This window comes from Sorex fumeus, unplaced genomic scaffold (genome assembly GCF_029834395.1).
Source record: "Sorex fumeus unplaced genomic scaffold, SorFum_2.1 ptg000006l, whole genome shotgun sequence".
Taxonomy (NCBI): domain Eukaryota; kingdom Metazoa; phylum Chordata; class Mammalia; order Eulipotyphla; family Soricidae; genus Sorex; species Sorex fumeus.
Genome location: NW_026606063.1, coordinates 10234544 through 10260942, shown reverse-complemented (window position 1 = coordinate 10260942; position 26399 = coordinate 10234544). Strand labels below are relative to the sequence as shown.

At 45.7% G+C, this 26399-nt stretch overlaps 2 protein-coding genes across 3 annotated transcripts in view; both read left to right on the top strand.

Annotated features, from left to right (window-relative positions):
- The first annotated feature begins 1151 nt into the window (after positions 1-1151).
- Positions 1152-9554, top strand: SPATA31H1 (SPATA31 subfamily H member 1). The gene has a single exon (XM_056125862.1). The coding sequence runs from the start codon at positions 1152-1154 to the stop codon at positions 9552-9554; it is 8403 nt and encodes a 2800-aa protein (XP_055981837.1).
- Positions 9555-9939: 385 nt separating this feature from the next.
- ZNF512 (zinc finger protein 512) overlaps positions 9940-26399 on the top strand; it is a 34623-nt gene continuing 18163 nt past the window's right edge. Inside the window, exons 1-8 of one of the 2 annotated variants that reach the window (XM_056122254.1) lie at positions 10018-10068; positions 10529-10587; positions 20778-20959; positions 22418-22513; positions 22928-23011; positions 24578-24702; positions 25352-25438; positions 25725-25826. In XM_056122254.1, the coding sequence (XP_055978229.1) occupies positions 10039-10068; positions 10529-10587; positions 20778-20959; positions 22418-22513; positions 22928-23011; positions 24578-24702; positions 25352-25438; positions 25725-25826 (765 nt within the window). In that variant the 5' untranslated portion in view covers positions 10018-10038. Of the gene's footprint in view, positions 10069-10528; positions 10588-20777; positions 20960-22417; positions 22514-22927; positions 23012-24577; positions 24703-25351; positions 25439-25724; positions 25827-26399 lie in introns of both variants that reach the window. The other variant, XM_056122263.1, reaches the window with a different exon arrangement.

Genomic DNA, 26399 nt, shown 5'->3' with positions numbered 1-26399 from the left:
AATCACCATCTCAAGATATTGAATCTGCAGAATCAAAACCTTTGATATGGTTAAGGGATGTGAAACCAACTAAGTTATCTCTGGGGTCAAAAAGTCAAGATATAACATATATGGGGCCACAGTTTCAGAGAGTCAAAATACCTGAGTTGTCCTCTGGACAACAGTTACAAGAAAGGAGACTTTTGGTGTCATTCTCAGAACCACCACTTCAAGGTGTGAAAAATGTGGAGTTACACCCAGAGATACAGATGAGAAGCATGGAATCTACTAAGTGGATTCCTTTACCAGGGTTTCAAGAGATGAGATCTCTGCTAAACTTTGAGTCACAACCTCAGAGTATCAAACCTACAGAATTGGAACATTTGATACAATTAAGAAATAAGAAGTCATCTCTGCTAAGTCCAAGACCAAAGCTCCAAGGTATACATCATTCTGCATCATTCCTGGAAAAACCTTGTCGAAAGCTGAGGAGTACACAATCATGTGATCTAATGTCACAGTCAAAGCCTCATGACATAAAATCCATCTTGTTCCAACCTAGGTTTCCATTGGAAGATGGGAAATTTCTTGAGTTGATTGTAAAACCACATCTTCAAGAAGTGAAACCCTTACAGTTCTACCCAGGAACACAGCCTCAAGTTGTGAAGACCCCAGTGCATCTACAAAGTGATAAAGCTATAAAGTCAAACACCCCACTATACTTTAAAAGTATAACGTCATCTAAGTCAACTCTTCAGAAAAAGCTTGAAAGTGTGAAATCTGAGGTCAGTTCTGAACCAGAGTGGCAATGTCTACAAACTTCCAAGATGCCACTTGAGACAGAAGGCCAAGATAAGAAATGTACTGAGTTAAAACTCAGCTCACAGTTGCAAGACACACCATTTTCTAAAGTGGCCACAGGGATCAAGAGTCCAGTTGTCAAATCTACAGATTTAAATATTGGGTTATTGTTACAAAGTGTGAAAACTTCTGTAGGGACTTCAAGTGCAAACTTTCAAGATGTAAAACATAAAGAATGTAAACCCTATATACAATGTCAAGTTATGGAATCCTCTGAGCTGATTCCAGGACCAAAACTTCAAAATGTGAAATCAGTACTCAATCCTGAAGTACAAGAACAAGGACTGAAATCTTCTAAATTAATCTCAGACATGAAGTTTCAAGATGCAAAATCAGGAAAGTTCCAATCTGGGCCACAGTTTCAAGATAAGACAGTGGAGCCAACGTTTCAAAAAATGAAGTCAGTGGATTGTAAGTCAGGCCCAGAGTTGCAAGATATGAGCTTTTCAAGGTTGATTACAGGAATAAAGATTCATGATGTAAAATCTAAAAAGTGTACAGCTGACCCACAAGTGAAGGTTGTGAAATCTTCTGAAGTTGTCCCAAGGGAAAAGTGTCAGCGTGTGAAGTCTTTTGAAATTATCCCAAGTGGAACACTTCAAGGTGTGAAATCTTTAGAACTGAATCCTAGTCCAAAATTACAAGACGAGAAGTCTTCTGAGTTTTCCCATGGGAAGAAGTTTCCAGGTGTGGAATCTGTAGGGTCATACTCAGGCCCACAATTCGAAGAAAGGAAGTGCTCTGACCTTATCATGGATATAAAACTTAAAAATGTAAAATCTACAGACTTGAGTTCTATACCACGATTTCAAGGTATGAAATCATCTGCAGTGATCCCAGGAACAAAGACTCAAGCAGAGAAATCTATGCTCAACTCTGGAGTACAAGTACAAAGTAAAAGATTTTACCCACCGATGAAACTTCAAAGTAAGAATTCCACAGAAGTAAACCATAACCCAGAATTTCAGGCTGAAAAATCCACTAAATTTTCCTTGGGACCAAGGATTCACAGCATGATATCTTCTGAAGTCAGTGCTGAAAAGCAGGGACAAGTTAAGAAATCTTCTCAATTGAATCCATGGCCAGAATTGCAAGGTGTAAAATTTATGACAATCAGTAGAGAGCCACAATTGCAACATATAAAATCTTCTAAGTTATGCAAAGAAACAATACATCAAGATAAGAAATTTATAAAATTAAATCCTGAGCAGCAGTTCCAAACTGGGATATATTATGAACTACTCTTGGGACCAAAGTATGGAAAGGAGAGATTTTCAGAATTAAATCCTGGGCCTTATACAAAAAATGAGTTGTACATACAGTCAAAGCATTCAGATGAGCAATTTCAAGAGCAGAAACATGAGACAAAATGTCAAGGTGAAAAATCCTCTGAAGTGAACTCAGAGTCACAGTTCCAGGGTATAAATGTTTTGGCATACAACATAGCGCCACTGCCACAAGGTGTAAAATCTAAGCTGTCTCCTAGGCCATACCATCAAGATATAAAATCTAAAATGTCCTTCCCAGGATCACATATGCAAGCTAAAAATTCTTCTACACCAATTCCAGAACCAAAACATCAGTGCGTAAATACTATTGAATGCAATACTGGGCCAAACAAACAATGTCTTAATGCTTCTGAAACAACTCCAAATATGGAAATGCAAGGTAACAAGTCTCCTAAGTTGAATCCAAGGACAGAGAGAAATTTGTGTCAAAGTGAGACGTCTACGGTGCTTGGTCCCGGGCCACATTTTCCAGTTTGGAAATCCCAATTAATTACAGAGTCAAAGCCTTTAAGTGTAATACCCAGAAAATGCAACCTTGGGCCACAGATGCAGTGTAATTCTCCTGAGTTGAACCCAAGACCAAAATCACAAGGTGTAAATTCTATGAGATGGAAGCAACAGGTACCCTTACAAGATATAAAATCTTTTGAGTTAACATTAGGAACAAAACTTCAAGATACAGGATGTGAAGTTAATCCGGGGATAGAGATTCAAAGCGAGAAATACATCCTGTCTGATCCTGGATCACATTTGCAAGGTCTAAAATGTCAGCTGATTCCAGACTCAAAGCCTCTAGGTAGAGTACCCACGAAATGTACCCCTGGGCCACAGAGACGGTGTGTTAATTCTCCTGAGTTGCTCCCAGGGACAAAATTACAGTGTACAAATTCTACCGGATGCAGACATGGACCACCCTCACAAAGTATAAAATGTCCTGAGTTAACTTCAGGGATAAAGTTACAAGATACAGGGTTTAAAGTGAATCCAGGGACAGAGACCGGAAGTGAGACGCCTGTGGTATTTCATACTGAACCACATTTACAAGATCTAAAGTCTGAATGTATTTCAAACTCAAACTGTTTGCCAGGAGCAACCAGTGGCTACAACCTTGAGCCACAGGTGCAACATGCAGATTTTTCTAAACTGAATGCAGAGCCAAAAGTACACTGTGAAAATTATACAGGGTGCAAATATGGGCCACCCTTTCAAAGTATGAATTTTTTTCAGTTGGCTTCAGGGACAAAGTATAAAGATATGACATCCTCTGGTTTGAGTCCCGAATCAGAATGTCAAGGTACAGAATCTTCTTTATTAAACCCTCTACAAAACTTGCTTGATATAAAAAGTAAACTGACTCCAGGGACAAATTTTCAAGTATTAATGGAGTCCAACTCCAGATCACAACTTCAAGGTATGAATTCTTGTAATTCTAACTCAGAGTCAGAATATCAGTCCATAAATTCCGTTAACTTTAATGCAAGACCACAGATGCAAGACCCCAAATCCTATGATTTGAACCCTGGGCCAGAATTTCAAGGTACAACATCTATTTTGCTTAATTCTGGCCCACATTTGCAAGATGTAAAAATTTCTGAACTAACTCCATGTACAAACTTTCCAGATCTACTTTTGAAGAACCACCTTGGGTCACAACAGCAAGTTACACAATTTGTGCCCACAACCGACCCTCAGTTAAATGCTGTCAATTTTGGGGCATTTCTACCTGAGTCATCACTTGAAGATGAAATGTCTGTGAGGATGAAAAAGGAGGCATTGTACTGTGGTGCAAATTCTGTGAAACTGGTTTCTGATCCTAAGAAGCAGGACAAGAAATGTGAGGTGTCTTCATTAGAGCCATGTTTTCAAAAAGTGGAATCTGTGGAGTTAAATCCACGACCACATTCTCAAGGTATAAATTCTGCGGAATTATTGTCCGCATTCAGGCAGCATAGTGTGAGGCCTGTGGCACCTGTGCTAGAGGGGAGTTCTTATGTGAAAGCTCCGGAATTGAAAGCAAGGCCACAACCTAAAGATTTCAATTCTAAGAATTACTGCCTCATGCAGAAGTCTACAGCATTGGGATCAGAGCCATGTTCTCAAGATGCAAAATCTCTAGAGTCAAACCTACAGTCACAGCTTCAAAGGTCTTTAGGGTTGTCGTCATGCCTCTGGTCACAGTGTGTTAAATCTGACATCTTTGTACCAGAACCATGTTTTCAAGATGTAAAATCTGTACAGTTGACGCCAGAGGCCCAACAGCAAGGTATGAATTGTCAAGAGTTTACTGCAGGCCAACAAGGTGTGAAATCAATGGTATTGCCACAAGAACCAAGTGAGAAGCTCACACCAGCACCAATTTTAGCTAGTGTCAAAATTTCAAATTTGTCTCCAGAATCACAGCAACAAGATATGACATCTTTGGAACTTACTTCACATCCAAAGTTACAAGATATTAAACATACAAAATTTCCTTTAGGGTTTCTGCAGCAAACTCCAAAATCTAAGGCCTTAGCAACAGGGCCACAGCTCCAAAGAGTGAGATTTGAGAATCTAACTCCAAGAATGAGTGATCAGACGACAGACTTCTCTGAGTTAAGCTCTAGGCCAGTGCATCAATTTGTAGAATATGCAGAGATGAGCCCAAAGCCACAGCATCAAATTCCCCAATCTGTGAATTTGATTCCATCAATGTACCAAGTCACAGAATCGTCAGAAATAGCGCAAAGGTTGGCACATCAAAATTCAAAAACTGTAAAGAAATCTGGGGGGCTGACCCCAAAGCCCATAGGTAAAGTCACGGAATCTTCAGGGATGCCTCCGGAAACAGATCTTCATGAGCCAGAATTTGCAGACCTGACTTCAATGTTAAGAGATCAATGTTCACAATCTTTAGAATTAACCCCAGAGAAAAGCCATCAAAGTTCAGAAAGTCCGGGTTTAATCCCTCAGTTATGGCCTAAAGTTAAGAAATTAGAAGAGTTACATATAAAGCAACTGAAACAAGATGTGGAACCTAAAGAGATTATTCCACAGCTCAAGCACTGCCTTACAGAATCTATAAAGTTCATTCTTAAAGCAAGATCACAAAGGGAGGGATTCTCTGGGATGATGAGGGAGCCACAGTCAGTAAGTGAAGCCACTGGCCATGCAAACCAATCTCCGACCCCCTGTTCTCAAGCTGTAGAGATAATTCCTGAGAAAAGACCATATGGGCAAGAACATATAGCTCTGGTCACAAAATCAACATCTTCTGTCACAGAATCTTCAGAGATGACACAAGATGAAAACGTAGAGTTCACTCCTGAGACAGGGCCACAGGTGGAGAGATCTATAAAACTGACGGGAATACCACAGCAAAAAGTGGAATATTCAAGATTAGGACATCAAGTGCCAGGATCTGTGTATTTAACCTCTAAGCAATGTAGTCAAGGGGAGGAATCTTTAGAGTTGCCGCCAAAAGAAGCAGGGCAATGTGAGAGACATGGACAATATGGAAAGGAAACTTCTGAGACATGGCAGCAAGAGGAGAGATCAAAGTGGCTAACACAGTCAGAGAAGGGAAATATGAACTACTCAGAAATAGCCCCAGAAGAGCTAGGTGAAATTATAAAAATTAATAGGATTAGTCCCAAACCACTAGATCAAATCAATCAACCTACAAAGTCACAACTTCAAGTTGCTCGATCAACAGGGGTAACCCCAGTAGCCACCTCCAAACTTAAATCTGTAAAAGGGACCCCTGGACCACCAGTTCAAGTTGGGAAGTTTGTGATTTTACCACCAGGGTCATTTTCTCAAAAGGCAGATTATATTGAATCTATTTCACAACCGCAGGATATGAAATCATCAGAGTTTATCTCAGGTATATGGCTGCAAAATAAGAAACCGAAGAAATTAATTCCAGAGCCAACACATCAAATTTTGGAAACAATTGAGATGACAGGGTTTCAAATCATAAAGACTGTGTTATTCCCAGGACCATCATTTCAAATAGTAAAATCTGAAAAATTAGCACCAGGACCAATTCCTCAGGTTGCAGAACCAATAGGAATAGCTCTGAGTTTGGGACCTAAAGAAAGGCCTTGTTTTGATTTTCTCACAATGAAACATTTCCAAGAACTAGCAGAACCTGTAGAATTAACTCCAAGGTCAAATACTGAAGTAAAATCTACAGAATTTGCTACAAAGACAGCATCTCCATTCATGGAACCGAAAGGGTTAACTCATGAAAAAAAGCTTCAGACCTTGAAACCTAGAAGTGAAAAAGCAGGGCCTTCTACAGTCACGGAATCTGAGGATTTGATTCGAGAACAGTTGTGCCTGAATAGGGAATCTGAGGAGTTACTATCATTGGGAGAAGTAGAAGAGAAATATTTCCCAAAGTTTCTATGCAGCTCTTCAAATTCACTCACCTCAAGCACTGTCAAAACATCATCTGAATTAGGATGCCTTTGGGATACTGAAATGCCGGAAGTATTGAGAAGTTTGGAAACAAAAAATCTCGACTCTATTAGGGGACCACTTTCAACCCATCCCCTGGCTATTCAGAATCAGCCGCTTCTTAACATAGTTAACATTGCAAAAAATACACATTGTGAAGACCTAGGAAAGGATATGGGAGCCGAGGTGAGGACTCTGAGGGAGCAAGCGGAAGAGCCGAAGAACTCATCCAAGAGCCTCTCCCAACGTTTTCCAAAAGGCTGGAGATCACCAGGTAGGGCCTTCCAGAAAAGACCAGGTGCTCGAAGAAGCCTTCCCTGTTCTGTTTTGCACAGACAACAGAATGTCTGGGAGAGTCACTCCTGGAGGCAGCGACTACCTAGAAAATATCTCTCCAATATGCTAATGCTAGGAAATGTATTACAAACCAATGTGGAAAGGAAACTTTATTCTCAATCACAATTGACAGAAAGAGCAGATACTCATCAATCTGTTGAAAATGTATTTGGGATTCCACCTGAGCTGATGGAATTTTCCCAGAGTCTACCAGAGAAGGGTCAAAGTGCAATTTCTCAACCCTCAGTGGGTAAAAACTACATTCAAAGAAATACTTTATTCCATGGTACTGAGAAAAGAATGACCCTAAGGATGTGGACACGCCAATCTATGTCCTCCATTATACAGCAATACTCTGGAGCTAGAATAAGAATAAATAAAATAAGAAATATTAGTTATATATCCCAGGAATTCATTCATCACATGACTGGCTCATATAACACAGAGGCTCAGCTTCCTGTCCCTCTCAATACAAGTTTGGCTAAGGATTCTGTTCCAGTAGAAGAGAGTGAGAACTCACAGAGCGAGTTTCAACACTCCCACAGGCCAAATTATACTTCCCAGGACAAGACTATCTTCTCTGAACAGTCAAATTTGCTACAAGAGCTACAGCTGAAAGTAGCAGCAAAACTATTAAGGAGTCAAGTACCTCCCAATGTTCCTCCACCTCTAACTTCAGGTCTGGTCTTAAAATACCCTATCTGTTTAAAGTGTGGCCGATGTTCAGGATTTAATTGCGGTCATAAACTACAGGCCTCTTTTGGGCCTTACCTACTTATTTATCCACAGATCCACCTTGTAAGGACTCCTGAGGGCCGTGGAGAGATTAGGTTACATCTTGGCTTTAGGTTACGAACTGGGAAGAGGCCCCAAGTCCCAAAGTATCAAAGAAGAGACAGACCTGGTACACCAAAGAGCCCTGTATCTTCACCACTAAAGAAAACTAACATTTATACTCAAGTTTCCAGGAGTCCAACTTCAACATTAGATTTAGAATCTGGGTCTTCTCAGTCCCCTTTACAAGACCACACGAGGCAGAGGTCAGACAGTAGTTGTGACTTAGTAGGAAAGACAGATATTGGAGAGTTTAGCCACTATGACGTCACTCAAGTTCAACGTCTACCAGACACCGACTCTGAAAGCAACCAGGATGAAAACTGGGCAATAGTGAGAAGAAGTAAGTCAAAATATTTAAAGAGAATGACCAAAGGAGATACAACACCAAGCACAAAGTTCTACACAAAAGGCAGAGAGTCCCGTAGGGAATTACCCACACAGTTAAAAAGGAAGAAGAGTAGAGTGTCTCGGACCACGACTGACCTTTTAGAAAGACAACCTAAGAAACCCAGCCAACCCAAACTCATTCAACTACTTTCTCAGTGCATAAAACAGGCATTCCAAAAAGCATACAACATTATGACTTTTGCTGCAGAGAAGTCTGAGGACGGAAGAAGGTCAGATGATAAGAGCGTGGGCAAAGGCTACCAGCCAAAGCGAAAAGGTGAAGGCCTATCAAGAGACAAGATGTCAGTTGTCAAGCCAAATCCAAGAGGCTCCATCACTAAACAAAAATGCCCTTCGTGGGATAGAACAGATCAGTTTGTATCATCTCAACAACCAAAAAGAGCTCAGTCTTTCCAACCCAAGCTTACCCACCTATCCAAGCCCAGAGTCCCCCAAAGAAGTCCTACACGTCACACTAGAAGAATGAGAAGCCATCAGAGTGTGGTTCAAAATGACAGTGGCACCAAAGGTAGGAAAAACTACAAAAACGAAACATCTAGTTATGAGTCCAAGAATTCCGAAACAGGAAACACAGTTCAGGCCAGAGGAAGAGTGGTACGTGATTCCTCTATGAAAGGAACCTCATCCATTCAGCCTAAAGTAAAATACATACAGTCAAAGAATCCATATCATTCCTTTGGGAGGACCCAGTACAGTGCCTCTGAGAAAAGTCATCTTGGTCCATCTCAGAGAAGTTGCAGTCTCTCTGAGAGGAGCCATGGCAGCAACTTTGAGAAGAGCCATCCAGGTCGCCCTCCCAGGAACCATCTGGGTCCCTCTCAGAGGAGTCATCCAAGTCCCTCTGAGAGGAAATGTCGCAGTCCTTCTGAGAGAAGGTGTCGAAGTTCTTCTGAGAGGAGATTCCACAGCCTCTCTGGGAGAGGTCATCCACATCCCTCTGAGAGGAAATGCCACAGACCCTCTGACAAGATCCATCACACTCCCTTGGAGAAAACTCTTCTTACTCCTGAGAAGAACCATCACAGTTCCTCTGACAGGAACCACCGTGATCCGTCAGAGAAAACCCATCCTACTCCTTCTGAGAAGAGCCACCCCAGTCCCTCAGAGAAACACCAGTCTAGGCCTTCTGGGAGGAACCAAGGCAGCCCTTCTCAGAGAATCCACCCCAGGATCCATCTCCGTCATGACTGGCCCCCTGAAAGGAGTCAGCGAACTCTTGAGAGGAGAGCGCCCAGCCGCTCTGAGAGCGAGCACAGTCCCCCGAAGGAGGATCTCAAGCACGGTTCGCTTGGAGAGAGGCCCAGGCACACTGTCGTAGAAGACACCAAGAGCTACCCAGAAATGCCTCCTCGGGGCCGCCCCCAGGACCCCCCAAACAAGGCACACTTGGAGGCCAGAAGCTAGCTGGGCCCGGAGGAGTCCCGGACCCTTCAAGTCTTCCCTGAGCTGCCCTTTCCCGGCTGCTTATCCCGCTCCACCGCCTCCCATTTGCGGGTCACTCCCCTGGGGGTGGGGTGGGGGGCGCGGGCAGGGGCCTTGTCAGTTGTGCGATGAATAAAGGGGCAAAACTTCCTCTCCGTGTGCCGAGCAGAGACCCCTGGGGCGGGGGGGCGCGGGGCGAACGGGCGGGAGGGCGACGGGTCGGGGCGATGGGGGGCGGGAAATGCTCGCGGCCCGGCGCTCCCGGGCTCCCTCCGCGCCGTCGCGCCCCCGAGCAGGGGCGTGTCACGTGACGCGCCCCCGGCGGCCGCGGCCGGGCGGAAGTGGGCGTTCGGCGGCGGGGCCCGGGGCGCCGACTCGGCATCCGGGCGCCGGGCGCGAGCGGAAGTGGCGTGGGCTGGCCGGAGCCCGCGGGGCCGGCGTCGCGGGTCGGCGTGGAGCGGGAGTGATGTCCGCCCGGCTCGCGGCTGCACCCGCCGTGAGTGTTCGCCCGGGGGCCGGGACGCCGGCGCCGGGCTGGGGGGCGCGCGGACCCTCGCGGCGCTCGCCGGCTCTGGGGGAGGGGGGATCGGCCGGAGCCCCTCGTTAGGCCCCGCGTCGTGCAGGTCAGCTCGGCCCGGACCCCCGCCCCCTCGGGCCGACCCCTTTTCTGGCTGCCCATCCCCCCCGCCCGGGCAGATCGTCTCCGGAGCCCCCCGCCGGGGACCGGCCCCGGGACCGGAGCTGGGGAGGTGCAGGCTGAGGTGTGGCCCCCGCCTCCTGGCCCCTGGGGAGGGGACGGTGGGGCGCACCCCTCCCGTCCCCCTCTCCCCCCCCCCCCCCCCGTTTTCCTAGAAAGGCTCCTCCTGCGGGTGCGTGCGGTCCCCGCCCGCGGCCGGGTGGCCCGGGTGGGCAGGGCTGGCTGGCGGGCGTTCATTCCTGTGCTTGCCGTTTGCTAGAGCCCGGGAGCCACCTCCTGGAAGCCGCCGCGGAGCGCCAGGAGCGGGCGAGCCAAGAAGTAAGTGAGGTTCCTTCCCCAGGACCCTCTCCTGGTCACCCTTGGCCCGCGCTGGCGTCCTGTCGCCCAGCTGCAGGGTCCCCCGCGCCCTTCGAGCCCTTGCGGTGGGGCTGGGCGACTTGCGGAACCCAAATTGAAACCTGTGGTCAAGTTTCAGCTCTGCCAGGAGCTCAGTGGCTCCCCGGGGCTGGACCAGGCGGGTCTTGAACTAGGAGGAAGGAGAAAAATCGAGGTGGCTGATGAGAAGTTCCAGGCATCGTGCAAACGAGACAGACTGGGGATGGTTCTGGGTAGTTCAGCATCTCTCCAGACACCCGGTACCCATGTATAAATTAAGGGACTCACACTGGTTTAGACATGGCTGGAATAAATCCTTGGAATTTTTGAGCCAGTGGCCCTCAAGATAGGTTTATTATTTTGCATTCTGCAGGCGCTGAGCTCTTTCATATTGGTACAAAGAAGAGTCTTGTAGATTGAATGCTCTTCAGGAAGAATAATCCAGATAATATTGTTTATCTGTTCTGTGTGGTCAGTTATAAATAGATGGCAGGAAAAAAAATACAGAACTAGCAGTCTAAAAGGGAACGGAGGCAAGTTGATCAACTTGATACAGTAATTAAACTTTTTTTTTTCTTTTTGGGTCACACCCAGCGATGCTTGGGAGTTACTCCTGGTTCTGCACCCGGAGTGGACCGAATGGGATGCCGGGTGTGGAACCTGGGTCGGCCATGTGCAAGGCTAATGCCCTACCTGCTGTACTATGGATGCAGCTCAATAATTAAACATTTTAAGGAGAAAATGAGGATACAGCCTTTGGAGACGGGGAGTGATGGATAGGCTTGAAGCTCTTAAACAAACTTGAAAGGCCAGGAATGATGGAGTTAGGCGCAGGGAAGAGTTTGGTTTATTTTTCAGAAGAGAAATCACTTGACTAGGTAAGACATTGAGGTAGTGGGTAATAAAGACTTGAAGGGTGAGGTGATTGAAATTATAATCTCTGAAATCATAATTATCCACCCATATTATCTTATTTTTCCTTTGGAGAACCTGGCAGGCTACCAAAAGTATCCTGCCTGCACGGCAGAGTCTAGCAAACTTCCCGTGTCATACCCAATATGGCAAATACCAGTAACAATGATGGGTCTCATTCTCCAAATCCTGAAAGAGCATTGAAATGGCTCTTTTAAAATCTCAGAACTAGGAAGAAGGAGACGTTACTGGTGCCTGCTCAAGGAAATCGACTAACAACAGGATGATCGTGATCCTGTGAAATCATAATCTCTGGAGTGGGAGTCACAGAATCTTTATTTGATGGAAGCAGAGCCAGGGAGGGCGCTTGCCTTGTAAGTGGCCAATCCTGGTTAGATCATGACACCTGACACGATTTGCTGAGCTCTCCAGGAGTAATCCCTCAGTGCCACAGGGGCGTGGCACAAAAAAACAAAAGAATATTTGAAGCTGGCTAAGATTGAGAACCAGTGGTTAGAAGTGAAACTGCAAGAACAGAGGATGAAACCCTGGAGAGTCTTCACATTTCAGATTGGGCTGCAGAGAATGGAAGAGGTACTTTCCGATTCCAGTGAAATCCAAGTATTTGCACCTAGAAGGTGAACTAAGGCTCTTAAAAGTGCTTGGTAGATCAGAAGGCTTGAAAGTAGGTTAATGTTTTAGTCGAGGTGACCAGACACTGATACTGAAAACTAGTGTCACAGACCACAGATTATAAGATAATCACAGTTTCACAGTAGTGTTTTGCGATGGGGACCAGAATCCAGAATGCTGGAGCCCCGGAGATGGAGTGCTGCCCCTGGGCGGATCTACTAGAAAAACTTCCTGTGAAGGAAGCACTTTACATCTGTTGATCTTTTTATTTATTTATTTATTTAGCTTGTTGGGTCACACCCGGCGATGCTCAGGGATTACTCCTGGCTCTGCACTCAGGAATCATACCTGGCAGTGCTCTGGGGACCATATGGGATGCTGGGAATCGAACCTGGGTCGTTCGAGTGCAAGGCAAACATTCTCCATGCTGTACTATCACTCTGACCCTACATCTCTTTATCTTTATGTTGAACCAAATCTGTGTTTATGTTCAACCAAACCCATGTTAATCTCTGTCCCTTGCACCCTTACACCCTTATGCTTTTCCTATATAATCTCTGATTTCAATAAAAATGTTGCTGGCCACCAGCCTGTAACCCATTCTTTAGTCCATCAGCCTCAGTGTGTGTGGGGGGGTGAGAATGACATCACAGTCACAGAGGGATGATGACAGTTTGAACGAAAACATCCTTTTATATTTATGGAAAGGGAAGTTTCACATCTGGTTTTTAACAAATGCCCTCACTTGATTGGTAAGTATAAGGCACCTGAGAATTTTTTTTTGTTGAGGCTTTTAAAAAAGACAAAGGTTTGGTTTTGTTGGTTTTTTGGGCCACACCCTGTAGTGCTCAGGGTTTAACTCTCCTGAGTTCAGGGATCACTCCTAGTGGGATTGTGGGGGACTGAACCAGGTCAGCCCCTTATAAGGATAGTGCCCTGCCTGCTGGGCTGTCGCTGTGGCCCCAAAGGTTTGAGATTTTCTAACCACATTGACTTAATCCCCAAGAATTTGATCATGTTTTTATGTGAACAATGAAGAGGAGGGACCTGCTTCTCCACTCTTGAGTAGCCTGCTGCTACTTCCAATGGAAGTTGCTGCCATTGTTTGGGACAGTGGGTTTTGTTCTAAAGCATTGCCAATTCCAAAAGCTGTGGGCTTATTCCTGACTCTGCACTCAGGGATTGCTCCTGACAGACTCTGGGGCCCATCTGGGGTGCTAGGCATCAAACCTGACTTGGCCACATGCAAGGTTGATGCCCTGTTTGCTGTACTATCTCTCCAGTTTTTATACTTATATTCGGGTACTGTTGAAGTCCATCTTTAAAGAATAGATGAACCGTGTTGCCATATGAATAGACTATAATCAACATAACAGTTTTTATGAACATGAAGCTAGAACCGAAGCTCTTTTCACTTTTTTCTTTTCCTTCCTCTATGCCTTTCCCAAGACACTTTCTGTTGCTGTCCCATGGTGTGCATGTTCTAGGATTTTCTATCAATGAAATAAAATTGTAAATTCTCTTTTTGCACTTTTCACTTAATGATTTTGAGCGATAGCACAGCGGTAGGACGTTTGCCTTGCACGCAGCCAGCCCGGCCGCGCCGGGTTCGATTCCTCCGCCCCTCTTTGAGAGCTGGCAAGCTACCGAGAGTATCTTGCCCGCACGGCAAAGCCTGGCAAGCTACCTGTGATGTATTCGATATGCCAAACACAGTAACAAGTCTCATAATGGGCCCGCTCGAGCAAATCTATGAACAAAGGGAGGACAGTGACAGTGACAGATTTTGAATGAAAAAGATTGTTGCTGAATTAAACTATATTATGAATGTATAGTGGTTTTATTTAGTAATCTATCTTGATGGACTTTTGGGTTACCCCGTTTGGGGTTGTAAAGCAATAGTGGCGTGAGTTGCAGGAAATTGTTTCTTCTTTTTTCTTCTTTTGGTGGAACTGGGGATGGAACTCAGGGCATCACATGCAGAGTAAGTGCTCAAGTGCTGAGCTTCACGCTAGACAGTAAAGGTGTTATGAACATTCATAACATTCTCTTGCGTTGAAAATGTTTTTCTTTTTTATAAGAGTAAAATGGTATTGTTTAGGAAATCTGAAAGTGTAGCAAGGAGGGAGAGAACCCCTACAAAACAAATAAATAAAGCACTTCAAGTTAAGATGTATGGGTGAGCTAGGAATGCAATTCCCATTCTGTTTCTTTGGTTTTTTCTTTTTTGCGGGGGTGGGGGGTGGGCAGGAGGGGAAGGGGGCCGTCACAACCAGAGATGCACAGGGGTTACTCCTGGCGGACCATATGGGATGCTGGGAATTGAACCTGGGTCAGCTGCGTACAAGGCTGACCCTGCCCTCTGTGCTATGGCTTCAGCCCCTGTTCTGTTTCTCTTGATAAATACCTAAGGCAGCCTATTTACAGGGTTTATACTGGTTGTTTATTATGGTTTTCACCTGCATTTTCCTAGTGAATCATTGTAGACCATCTGTTCACGTGCTTATTGGCCATTTGGATACGAAAATAAATATGCCAAACACAGTAACAAGTGTCACAATGGAGACGGGGGAGCTTTGAGCCACTCCCAATGATGCTCAGGGATTATTTGGGTTGCAGGGGATGCACCCTGGGTTGGCTATGTGCAAGGCAAATGATTTTTGATACAAATGCCAAAGAGCTGAAGAGGAAGTCTCTTCAATAGCTTCACACACAGCTGAACATCTTATGATATTATAATGCAATGTTACATCAGATAAAAACAAGAATCTGGGACTGGAGAGAGAGTACACCCAGCGTGGCCCAAAAACAAAACCCCCAAAAGTTAGATTTTATTGGATTTTGCTTTCCTTTTTCTTGTTATAGTCTTCAAGAAATCTTTGGCAGCCTAAATTGCAGGAGCGATAGCACAGCGGTAGGGCGTTCGCCTTACAAGCGGCCAACATGGCCGACCCGAGTTCGATTCCTCCGCCCCTCTCGGAGAGCCCGGCAAGCTACCGAGAGTATTCGATATGCCAGACACAGTAACAACAAAGTCTCCAATGGAGACGTTACTGGGCCCGCTCGAGCAAATTGACGATCAACGGGAGGGCCTTTACCTTTACCTTTCTATTAAATTTCATAGTTTGTAGGTCTGTGAACCATTGAATGTTAATTTTTGTGTGTAGTGTGGTCTAAGAATCAATCAAGAACTTTTTTTTCCTCTGAAGAGGACTTTTTTTTTGTGTGGGGGGAGCTGTGACGTGTGGGGACTGTCCTCAGGGATTACTCCTGGTTGAGCACTGAGGGATCACTCCTAGAAGTACTCAAGTGTCCATATAGGTACTGGGGATCCAACCCAGGTTGGATCTTGCAAGGTGAATGTTCGCTCTACCCGGTGTACTCACTCCAGCTCCAGATTTTCTTTTGTTGTTGTTGTTGTTGCTTTTTGGGTTACCCCCGGCAATGCACAGGGGTTACTTCTGGCTCTGCGCTCAGGAATTACCCCTGGCGGTGCTCAAGGGACCATATGGGATGCTGGGAATCGAACCCGGGTTGGCTGCGTGCAAGGCAAACACCCTACCCACTGTGCTATTGCTCCAGCCCCCAGATTTTCATTTTTAACTGATGTAACATTCCTTCATAACATAAATTTCAGGTGTACATCAGACTTTCTCTTCAGTTCTTTGGCACCTGTCTCAAAAGTCAGTGGGACCTGTATTTGGGTGGGTCTATTTCTGGATTTTCTTTCCTCTTTCATTGATGACGCTAGTCTTTCGATTCTAAATTATGTGGATACTGTAGCTTTAGACCACTGTTTGTTCTTTCTCAGAATTGTTCTGGCTATTTTGGGTTCTTTGTGTTTCTATATGAATAGGAGAATCAGTCAGTTCCTATAAGGGCGGGAGTAGTGACGAATTATCCACGAATTATGTATTATCCATGAATAATGAATTCGGGATCATTTTGGGGAGCATTGCCAATTTAACAGCATTGAGATGTCTGCTTTATTGAGCATGCTATTTTTTGTTTATTTAGATTTCCTTTAATTTCTTTCACCTGTGTGTTATAGTTTTCCTTGTGAAAGTCTTGTTACTTGCTAGATTTTCCCCTGCTTCGTATGTTTTTTTTTAAATGTTATTGTAAATGGTTTTACAAGTTCATTTTCTAGCTGCACAGTTGCTAACAATGATACAATTGACTTTTTATGTTTCTTGTTTTGTTTTCATGTGACCACCTGCTGGTGCTTTGGGGCTGGTCCTAGCTCAGGGGTCACTCCTGATGGTGCTTTGGGTGGACTGTTTGGGGATTGATCTGGGCCTGCTTCCCACACCGAGCTCTCTCCTGGGCCCCACTGCTGTGTTCTTGTGTGATAGCGTGTGGAACTCTGCCGCCTGCAAATATTTTTTTGAGTAATTGTATATGTTGCGAGTGGGGCATAAACTTTACTCCTACCCCCTTTGCTCCTTATGTCTATCCTATTCCCCCTTCTGAATTTTGTTTATTTTTGTTTGTTTGGCCCACACCAGCCATGCTCTGGGACTGCTCCCAGTGCTGTGCTCGGGAAGCTCTCTAGGAAGTGCTCAGAGGCCTGAGCTTAGGCCCGGGTCTCCTGTGCTGCGCCTGCACCCAGCCCTTGCCTTCTCCGTCTGGCCCTGCAGTGACATTCAGCACTAGCAAAATACTCTTGGACCTGAGTTCTTTCTTTGGGAGTTCTTTTTGCTGTTGTTTTTGGCCACACCGATGGTGCTCAGGGTTTACTCCTGGCTCTGAGCTCAGGGATCACTCCTGGTAGGCTCTGGGGATCCCATCCTGGTTGGCCATGTGCAAGGCACACGCCTTACCTGCTCTACTGTTGTTGTGATCCCATGAAGTGTTCCAGTGTTCACCCCCACCCCGTTTTTTTAAAAAAATCTTTGTCAGTACTCTTTGTCTTAAAGACAAAGTTTATCAAGTTTATCCAGTATTCAAATAAGGCCACTCACGTCTTGTAATTGTTGATTGCGTTGTGTGTGTATATATATATATATATATATATATATTTTAATTCATTTACTCCTACTCTTTTTTTTATACTTTAAATGTGCTTCTTATATGCAGCATATAAAATAAAGGTATTGCTGCCCCTCCCCCTTGTTAATCTCTGACTTCTAACCAGTGTTTAAATAATAAACTTTAAATTATTGATGTGATTGCATTTATGTCTATCATTATTCTCTCCCTATCCTGTTTTTTGTTCCTCTGTACTTTGTTCCTCTTTATCTTCCCTTTTTTGGGGGAGGGGTTGTTTTGGGGGCTGCACCTGATGGTGCTGAGGGGTAATTCCTGGCTCTGCACTCAGGAATCACTCCTGGTGTTATTCAGGGGACCCTATGGGATGCTGGGATCGAACCTGGGTCAGCCACATGCGAGGCAAGTACTCTGTAGACACGGTACTATTGCTCCAGCCCATGTTCCTCTACATTTTCTCTTTTCTATTAAGTGGTATGTCTAGGAATTACCGTGTTACATGCTTACCTTTTCAGGTTCAGCCAGAGTTAATATCCGACCACTTCACTCAGATGAAGTGGAAGCCTCCTAACCATATTGATTCCTCAAAGCTGCTAGGTAACCAGGAGCCTGTGTTTTGTATTTGTGGTGCCAGGGATCCAACCAGGGCCGCCCCATGCAAGCACATTCTCTACTGCCAAGCCACATTCTTGCCCCATGTGATAGAGCTACGTATATTAAGACAATGGGGGATCTTTAAAGATTTCTATTTAACCAGCCCTTTACAATTTCCATTGCTTTTTACTTTATTATTATACTAATACATATATTTTGGGTCTCAGGGCACACCTGGCTGTGCTCAGGGATTACTCCTGGTGGTGTTTCGGGGACCATATGTGGCGCTAGGGATCCAGCCACACGCAAAGTGAGCACCTTAACCCCTGTACTGTCTCCTGCCTGCGCCCCTTCGCCCCTTTTCAAGTAGGAGCTATAACCAACCAGTGCTTGGGGACCATGTGGTACCAGCGTTGAAACTCAGATTCACACAGGCTGGGCCTGGGGGTCTGAAACTTGAGCTGTCTTCTCCAGCACCTGCCCTCAAAATTTCTGTTACTGCTGACTATACAATTTTGAGTTGACAAATCTTCTCTCAGAATTTGCTGGGGGGGGCAGGAAGGGGCTGTAGGCCTCGCATAGTGATGCTGAGGGGGCTCCTCCTAGCTATCTGCTTGGGCTTCCGTGTGGTGTCATGTATGATGGGGCTTCTTACGTGCAGAGTGCACTCCAGCCTGTTCGAGCCCTGTCTCTGGTTCAGGGTTTCTTGTTCCCTTTCATTTTGGGGCCACCCTTGGTGATGCTGAGAAGCTACTCCCATAGGCGCTGGGAGTCAAGCCACACAGCTTCCGCAGCTGAGTAATTACTAGAATAATGCTAATAAGATTTGAGCCCAGAGCATTACTTATTTCCTTACTCAAAGGATGTTTGTTACATGGCTCCTAGGAGTCAGGTTTTGGGATAATTTGGTGTTTGGGATAATGGTGTTCCCACTGAGAGGTACTTCTGTTCTCATGGGGCTAAACAGAAATTCTTGATTATCAGAATCAAGAACTGTGTGGCAGTATTTGATTATAAATATATGACTTGATTTTCAAATCAAGTGATTTATTAATTTTTTGCTGTTTGGGTCACACCCAGCAATGCTTAGGTGTTAACTCCTGGCTCTGAACTCCGGAATTACTCCTGGTGGTGTTTGGGGGACCATATACGATGCCAGGGATCGAACCCGGGTTGGTCGCGTGCAAGGCAAACACCCTCCACGCTGTGCTATCTTCTGGCCCACAAGTGATTTATGAATCAGCCACCTTGCATCTCTGCTATAAAAACCTTCATTCTAGCCACCTCATCATCTTTGGAAGGAACCAACACTTTCTCTTCACCCGTCCCTCAGGGGTTATCTTCCGTCCAGCTGCCTGAGTGACTTAACCCAGAAGAGCAAAGCTGGCCTCACTCAGATGTCCTGCTGGAAATGGAATGCCCTGGAGGTTCTTGGTCTCCATGGAGAACTGGCCCTCTGTGGCGTCCTGAGCCTCTTCTGGAAACAGACGTTGTTTACCCAGAAGTGTTTGCTCACTGCATGCTAACTGGTTTTCTGATTGGAAAAGTTGGCTCAGTTATACACCAGACTTCTCTGGCCAGCTTAACTCAAGACAAGCTAGCGGGGGCTGGAGAGATGGTGCAGCAGGGAGGGCATTTGCTTTGCATCTGACCATCCAAGGTTGGATCCTCCGTGTCCCATATGGTCCCCCAGGACCATGCCAGGAGTGATTTCCTGAATGCAGAGCCAGGAGGAATCCATGAGCACCACTCTGTGTGGCCCCCAAACAAAAACAGAAACAAAAGACAAGCTAGTGCCATTCCTTTAGCTATGGACACTGAGTGTCGGTACCTGAATCAGGCAGGCTAGCCTTGACATGAGGGTTAGGACGAGGCTCAGGAGAAGAAGACCTGATTGGGGCCTACAAATCCTTGCTCTTTCATTTTCACCACTGTTCTCTTTTTCTCGCTCTCTTTTGGGGGCGGGGCACATCTAGCGGCTCTCAGGGCTGACTTCTGGTGGTTCTGCTGAGATTTCCCTGCTGGGGCTACTCAGGGGCCCCTATGCAGTGCTAGCTTGGAACCTGGGTGGGCTGTGTGAGTGCATTGGCCCCTGTACTATCTCTCCAGCCCTCGGGACACTCGTTAGTTACTGAGCCTCTGTCAGAGAAGTACAGCTGTACACATCTGGCTAAAGATTCAGGGAACCTTCTGTGTGGCTTTGGGGGCCACACTGATGATGCTGAAGGATTACGCTTGGCAGTGTTCGGATCTATGGCGCTGGGGATCAGGCCAGGGAGAGCTGCGTGCAAGGCAGATGCCTTACCCATCCACTGCACTCTTTCTAGCATATTGGGATCTCCTGAAGGCACACAGTCCCCCTCTTTTTATAAAAAAAAGTCAAAATTTATTTTTTATAAAGTAGTTCACAATGTTTGATTACATTTAATATTTGAACACCAGGCCCACCACCATAACACCTTCTTACCACCCTATTGCGGATGTTTCCATCCTGACCCCAATCCTGCCCCAAAGCAGAACCGAAATAATGCATTTTGTATTGCACAAACCCCCTCTTACCTTACTTTATTTTGGTACATCTAGGAAGAACTGCTTCCTTGGGCTGCAGAGTGATTGTCACTTATGTGGATTCTTTTTTCCTTTTTGGGTCACACCAGCTGATGCTCAGGGATTACTCCTAGCTCTGCACTCAGGAATCCTGGCAGTGCTTAGGGTACCATACGGGATGCCGGAGATTGAACCTGGGCCAGCCACATGCAAGGCAATATGCCCTACCCGCTGTACTATCGCTTCAGCCCCAGAATTTTTATTCTTACTCTTTGCAATGAAGTTTAATAGCAGTTGTATCTGATGAGCTGTTGTAATTGTTAAGGAGAGTACTATATTCTAAATTCTGCTTAGTTTTTGCACAGGTAAGTTGATGGCCTTCTTACATAAACTGATTAATGAGAACTTTGTTCCCACCCCTCTTTTGGGGTGTGTATCTTTTCTCCTAATCATTGCAGAAGTCAGTGCCCTATAAAGGATAATAGTTTCCAGTATACCGTCCCTCACGATGACTCCTTAAGTGGCTCTTCATCCGCCTCTTCCTGTGAACCAGTGGGCGACTTTCCAGCACCTTTACAAAAATCTAACTGCTGGTTGAAGATGAGGAAACTCAAGTCTGCTGGTGCGGACCGTATGGAAGGTATCCATGTTAGCATCTCACTCCAGAGACATCTTACTCCCCTTACCTGCAAAATTACATTTTGAAGTAGTGGGGTTCCCCCTCCTTACATGTTAAAAAATTTCAGCGTGGGAAGTTGGAGGCTACTCTTCGTGGTGCTCAGGGGCTATTCCTGGCTCCGTGCTTAGGGGTAATTTATGGTATTTATGGTAGTGCCAGACGTGGAACTGGGGTAAGCCGCATGCAATACAGTGGCTGGATTGTCTCACCTCTGCAGGTTCAAAATTTTTTTTTTCTAGGGAAGTAAAGTAGGGTTTTTTTTTTCTTTTTGGGTCACACCCAGTGATGCTCAGGGGTTACTCCTGGCCCATGCACTCAGGAATTACTCCTGGCAGTGTGCTCAGTGGATCATTTGGGATGCTGGGACTCAAACCCAGGTTGACTGCATGCAAGGCAAACGCCCTACCCACTATGCTATTGTTCCAGCCCCAGTCAAGTAGTTTTTATTAAAGGAAATTTAGAGAGAGATGAGACTGACAGAGAAGGTATCCGTTCAAGAGAGAACACAGATTTCTCCAGAAGGGAAAAAGTTATTATTTTTTTTTATTTTTTAAGAAGTTGTTAGATTATCCCATACTGTTGACTTTGTGAATTGTGAAATTCTGCTGATTTTGCGCTTGTGGATGATCCTGGTAGCTGCCTTTCACTCCGTGTGAATTGAACATCTAGCCCACTTATTCTTCTTAGGATTTCTGTACTGTTATAAGAGTCAGTCTAGGTATAATATTCATAGTGGGTCAGTCTTTTTTTTTGATAATTCATAATCTTTTTATTTGTGCAGTTTCCAGCTTTCAAAAGCATGTACAAAAACAAGGAAAGGTGATGTGAACCTCACTGAGTCTTAACACACATCTTTGTGCTTTCGCTTCTTAAAGAGAAATTCATTTTATTTATTTTTTTATTAGTGAAACACCATGAGGTACAGTTATAGGATCAGAGTCTTAAGAGTCCATAATAACCCATTTTCTGGAATAATTCTGCTTCTGTGTTAGCCTCTAGTCATGACCAAACAAGGCACTGTCTGAAAGCCCCGGTTATTTCTGGGGAGTGGTGGAGTCATTTGAGATAGATAACAATCAGGTAGGGGAGTTGAGTCAGTTGACGAAAAGTTCTATCTATTTCTCTAAAAATGTTTCAGGTATTTATTTTGCGTTAGGGGTCATACCTGACTCCGCACTCAGGAATTATTCCTGACCATGCTCAGGGGACAAAAAGGGATGCCTGGGATCGAACCTGGGTTGGTCGTGTGCGAGGCAAATGCCCTACTGCTATACTATGGCTCTGGCCCCTGTTTCAAATACTTCTGTTGGGCTCTGCACTCCAGGATGAGGTTTTCCTCTGGTGCCCTTTGGAATGATGTTTTGGAGACAGACCCCACTGCTCATTGCAGCCACAGTGAGTTTTTGTGTGATATTTCAGGGTCAGGTGGTCTATCACCCAAAGGGAAAAGAAAAGCCAAGCAGGAAGAAGATGAAGACTATCTCGAATTTCCTCAGAAGAAGCATAAGCTCTATGGTAAGGCCAGGTCCTGGACTTGAGTCTCGGAGGATCAAAGGGAGCAGGATCTTGGGTTTGGACCTTGCAGCTCTCCTGGGTCTTGAAGTGCTTTTGAGCCCCTTGAATTTTGGGGCAAAGAAAGGCTTCAGTTCTGCCATCCCCTTCAAAGGTTGGTTGAGGGGTTAGGGGCATAGAGCACTGGCCTGCGCCAACTGGCCTGCAGGCTGGAGCCTATCCACAGGGGTAGGCAGGTTAAAATGTGCTGTTCCATTACCTTGGTCAGAACCAGTGTGCAGTACATGTGTTGGTCTGCAGGGGTTAAAAATGGCTAAAGAAAGCTGGCTTAGCATATTGAGGGAGGAGGGAGAAGATTTTGATATCAGGGGCTAGGAAAAGTGATCTTTTGGGCTTCCCATTTCTCTCTTATATCAGGGAGGAGGCAACGGCCTAAAACTCAGTCTAATTCTAAATCCCAGACTCGTCGTATTCGGAAGGAACCACCAGTTTACGCCGCAGGTACGTATGCTCTAAAAGCTTTTCTGGGATCACATTGTTGGTACGGAAATGAATTACCAAGATCTGGGGCTGCAGTGATAGCACAGCGGGTGGGACGTTTGCCTTGCATGCGGCCAACCCGGATTCAATTCCTAGCATCCCATATGGTCCCCTGAGCTACCGCCAGGAGTAATTCCTGAGTGCAGAGCCAGGAGTAACCCCTGCGCATCGCCAGGTCTGACCCAAAAAACAAACAAAAAAAGAATTACCAAGATTTTTTTTTTTTTTTTTTTGCTTTTTTGGGCTCTGCTTGGTGATGTTCAGGGCTTACTCCCGGCTCCGCACTCAGGGCTCACTTACGGCGGGGCTTCTGGGAACATATAGAGTGTGGTTTCGGCTTGTTCAAGGCAAGTGCTTTGTCTGCTGTACAGTCTTTATGGTCCCAAAAACTTTTCTTTCAAGGTGGCTGTTATCAGGAGCATGGGTTTAAAGATCAGGCAGACGAGAATTCAAATTCTGACTCTTACTACATTTTCTTCTTTTAGGGGAGTGGGAGTTGCCACAAATCATTTTTGGAAGTTATACACATTTTTTTTTTTTGTTTTTGGGTCACACCCAGCGTTGCACAGGGGTTACTCCTAACGGTGCTTGGGGGACCACATGGGATGCTGGGAATCGAACCCTGGTCAGCTGCATGCAAGGCAAATGCCCTACTCGCTGTGCTATTGCTCCAGCCCCAGTTATACACATTTAAGAGTCTCCATTATCAGAAAGGACAATATTTTAAAAATTTGACTAAATATCTTAATTAAACTGGGGGAAATATTACCTGTTTCTTTAAGCAATTGGCTTTTATTTTTTTATTTTCTGGTTTTTGACCTATACTCGGTGGTGCTTGCGTACTCAGGGGTAACTCCTGGCTCTGCACTCAGGAGTTATTCCTGGTGGTACTCAGGGGACCATATGGGATGCGGGGAATCGAACCCAGGTCTGCCACATGCAGGGCAAGTGCCCTCCTTTGTCTTGTATTATGTTTTAGCTCCAGCAATTGGTATTTAGAGTGTTTATTTTTTATATTCATATGTTTTTGATTTTATTATAAATGGATTCTGTGGGGGGCGTTTTTTGTTTGGGGTGTGTGTGTGTGTATGTGTGTGTGTGTGTGTGTGTGTGTGTGTGTGTGTGTGTGTACGGGGCGGGGGGAGGTTATTGCAGGGGGTTGGAGGCCATACCCAGCTTTGCTCAGGAGTAACTTCTGGCTCTGGGCTCAGGGATCACGTTATCCCTGTCGGTGCTCAGGGGACCACATAAGGTTCCAGGGATCGAACTGGGCAAGGCCAAATATAAGGAAGGTGCCTTACCCCTGTATTCATCTCTCTGGCCCCTGTTGGATTCTTTTTATCATGGTGGATTGAGTAGGAGTTCCAGGAGCCCCTCGCAGCCTGAAGAAATTATTTCTGGAAGTCCCAGGAAAGAGCCTCTTTTTTCTCAGAAAGGGCAAGAATCCTTGATGCCACGTCTCAGCTCTGAGACGATGCCTTCTGTTTGCAGAGAATGCGAGGGTCATGGTGTTCCTTCTCTCTGTAGGCAGTGTGGAGGAGCAGTGGTACTTAGAGATCGTGGAGAAAGGCAGTGTCTCCTGTCCTACCTGCCAGACGGTAGGGAGGAAGACCATAGAGGGCCTGAAGAAACATATGGAAAACTGCAAACAGGTTAGCTCTTGCATGGAGTTGCATGGAGTCACCATGCTCTTAGACCGACGTTTAGAACTCTGGACTAGGTTGGGTTTGCTGAGGATGTTGGAGAAGGGGCACTCGGAGACCACCCAGGCTTTGGACTTGTATTTTTCTTTTCATTTTTGGGTCATACCCAGCAGTACTCAGAGGTCACTCCTGGCTCTATACTCAGGGATCACTCCTGGCGGGCTCAGGGGATATGTGTTGCCGGGGATTGAATCCAGGTCAGCTTTGTGCAAGGCAGACACCCGACCTGCTATGCTCATTCTCCAGGCTTTGGGGTTTTAGTCTTCCTTCAGCCTCTGACGATTGTCATTTACTTTTTTGCCTGTGTGAAACTTGGTTTCCTCACATATAAAAGGACGGTCAAGACTTTGAGTAGACAAGAAAGCAATAACTTGGAACATACTGGCTTGAGTCAGTGGTAGTGTTTTATCTGTAAGCAGGAGTTGCCTTTATTTCTTTGCCCTTAAGGACATGACACCAGGCTTGTGGGTTTTTGAGAGTCAGTGACCGCTGAGTTTAGGGAATAAAGGAGACAGCGAGGAGGGCATGTGGGTAGGACTCTGTGATTTTCTGTTCACTCTGTTGCACAATCTGACACCGTGTGCTGTTTGCCTTGTAGGAAATGTTTACTTGCCATCACTGTGGGAAACAGCTTCGCTCACTGGCAGGGATGAAGTACCACGTCATGGCAAACCATAATAGTTTGGTAAGAGTATCTTGGGCCCACCTGGTGGATCCTTGGGTGATTTGTATGTAGGATGGCCCCCAAGGTTCATGTCCTGGGAGAGCGAGGCCTAGGCCTGGTGTTTGCATCCCGTTCACGTCCTTGTCTGTCTAGGAGAAGATGGAGAAAGCCACGAGGCAGATAACTTAGACTTCACGGACATCAGCTTAGGTGCTAGTTCAGTCCTTTGATTCTCCCCTGACATCATTTCATTCTCTTTCCGTCGTGTCTCGGAATCACCTGCTTGTGTGCTTCTCTTGCATTCTAGCCTATTTTGAAGGCTGGAGGGGACACATTCAATGAACCAAGTGAGAGGGAGAGGCTCCGCACCGTTCTCAAGAGGCTGGGGAAGCTCAGGTGCACACGTGAGGTGAGACCTCTGCGTCGACTGCGCCAAAGTCTTGCTGTAAAGTCATTGCCATCTGTCAGCTTTCCCTTTTGGGACCTGAGTGGGTGTCATCTTTTTGAAAACAAACAAACAAACAAACAAAACCAACTTGGTCCACTTTCAGAAGAGCTTCACCCAGTGTCAGCTGAAAACACTTAACTGCTGGTGCTTGGGGTGGCCTCTGCCCGGGGTCACACCCAGCCGTGCTCAGGGCTGCCTTGTGATGTTGGGGATCTGGGGATCTGGGATTGAACCTGTTAGGGATGTGTGCTACCTCCTGGCCTCTTGTTCTGGCTCATCTTCCAGAAGAAGAGTCACTTCTGCGGCCAGGGAGAAGAAGAGTCACTTCAAAAGCTGGAGCACGGAGCCAGGTGGAGCCCCGAGCACTGTTGGACGTGATCTAAAACCACCGCCTCCAATATACTGACTCTTGCTTGCCCTGTGAATCATTAAACGTTTATTTTCTGTTTGGTTTTGGTTTGTGGGCCACAGCCGGCGGTGCTCCGGGCTTACTTCTGGCTCTTCATTCAGGATCATTCCTGATGGGACCAGAGG

Coding starts and splice junctions, on each gene's coding strand:
- SPATA31H1 (XM_056125862.1), top strand. CDS start 1,152: ATGAAGTTTCAAGATGCAAAATCAGGAAAGTTCCAATCTGGGCCACAG.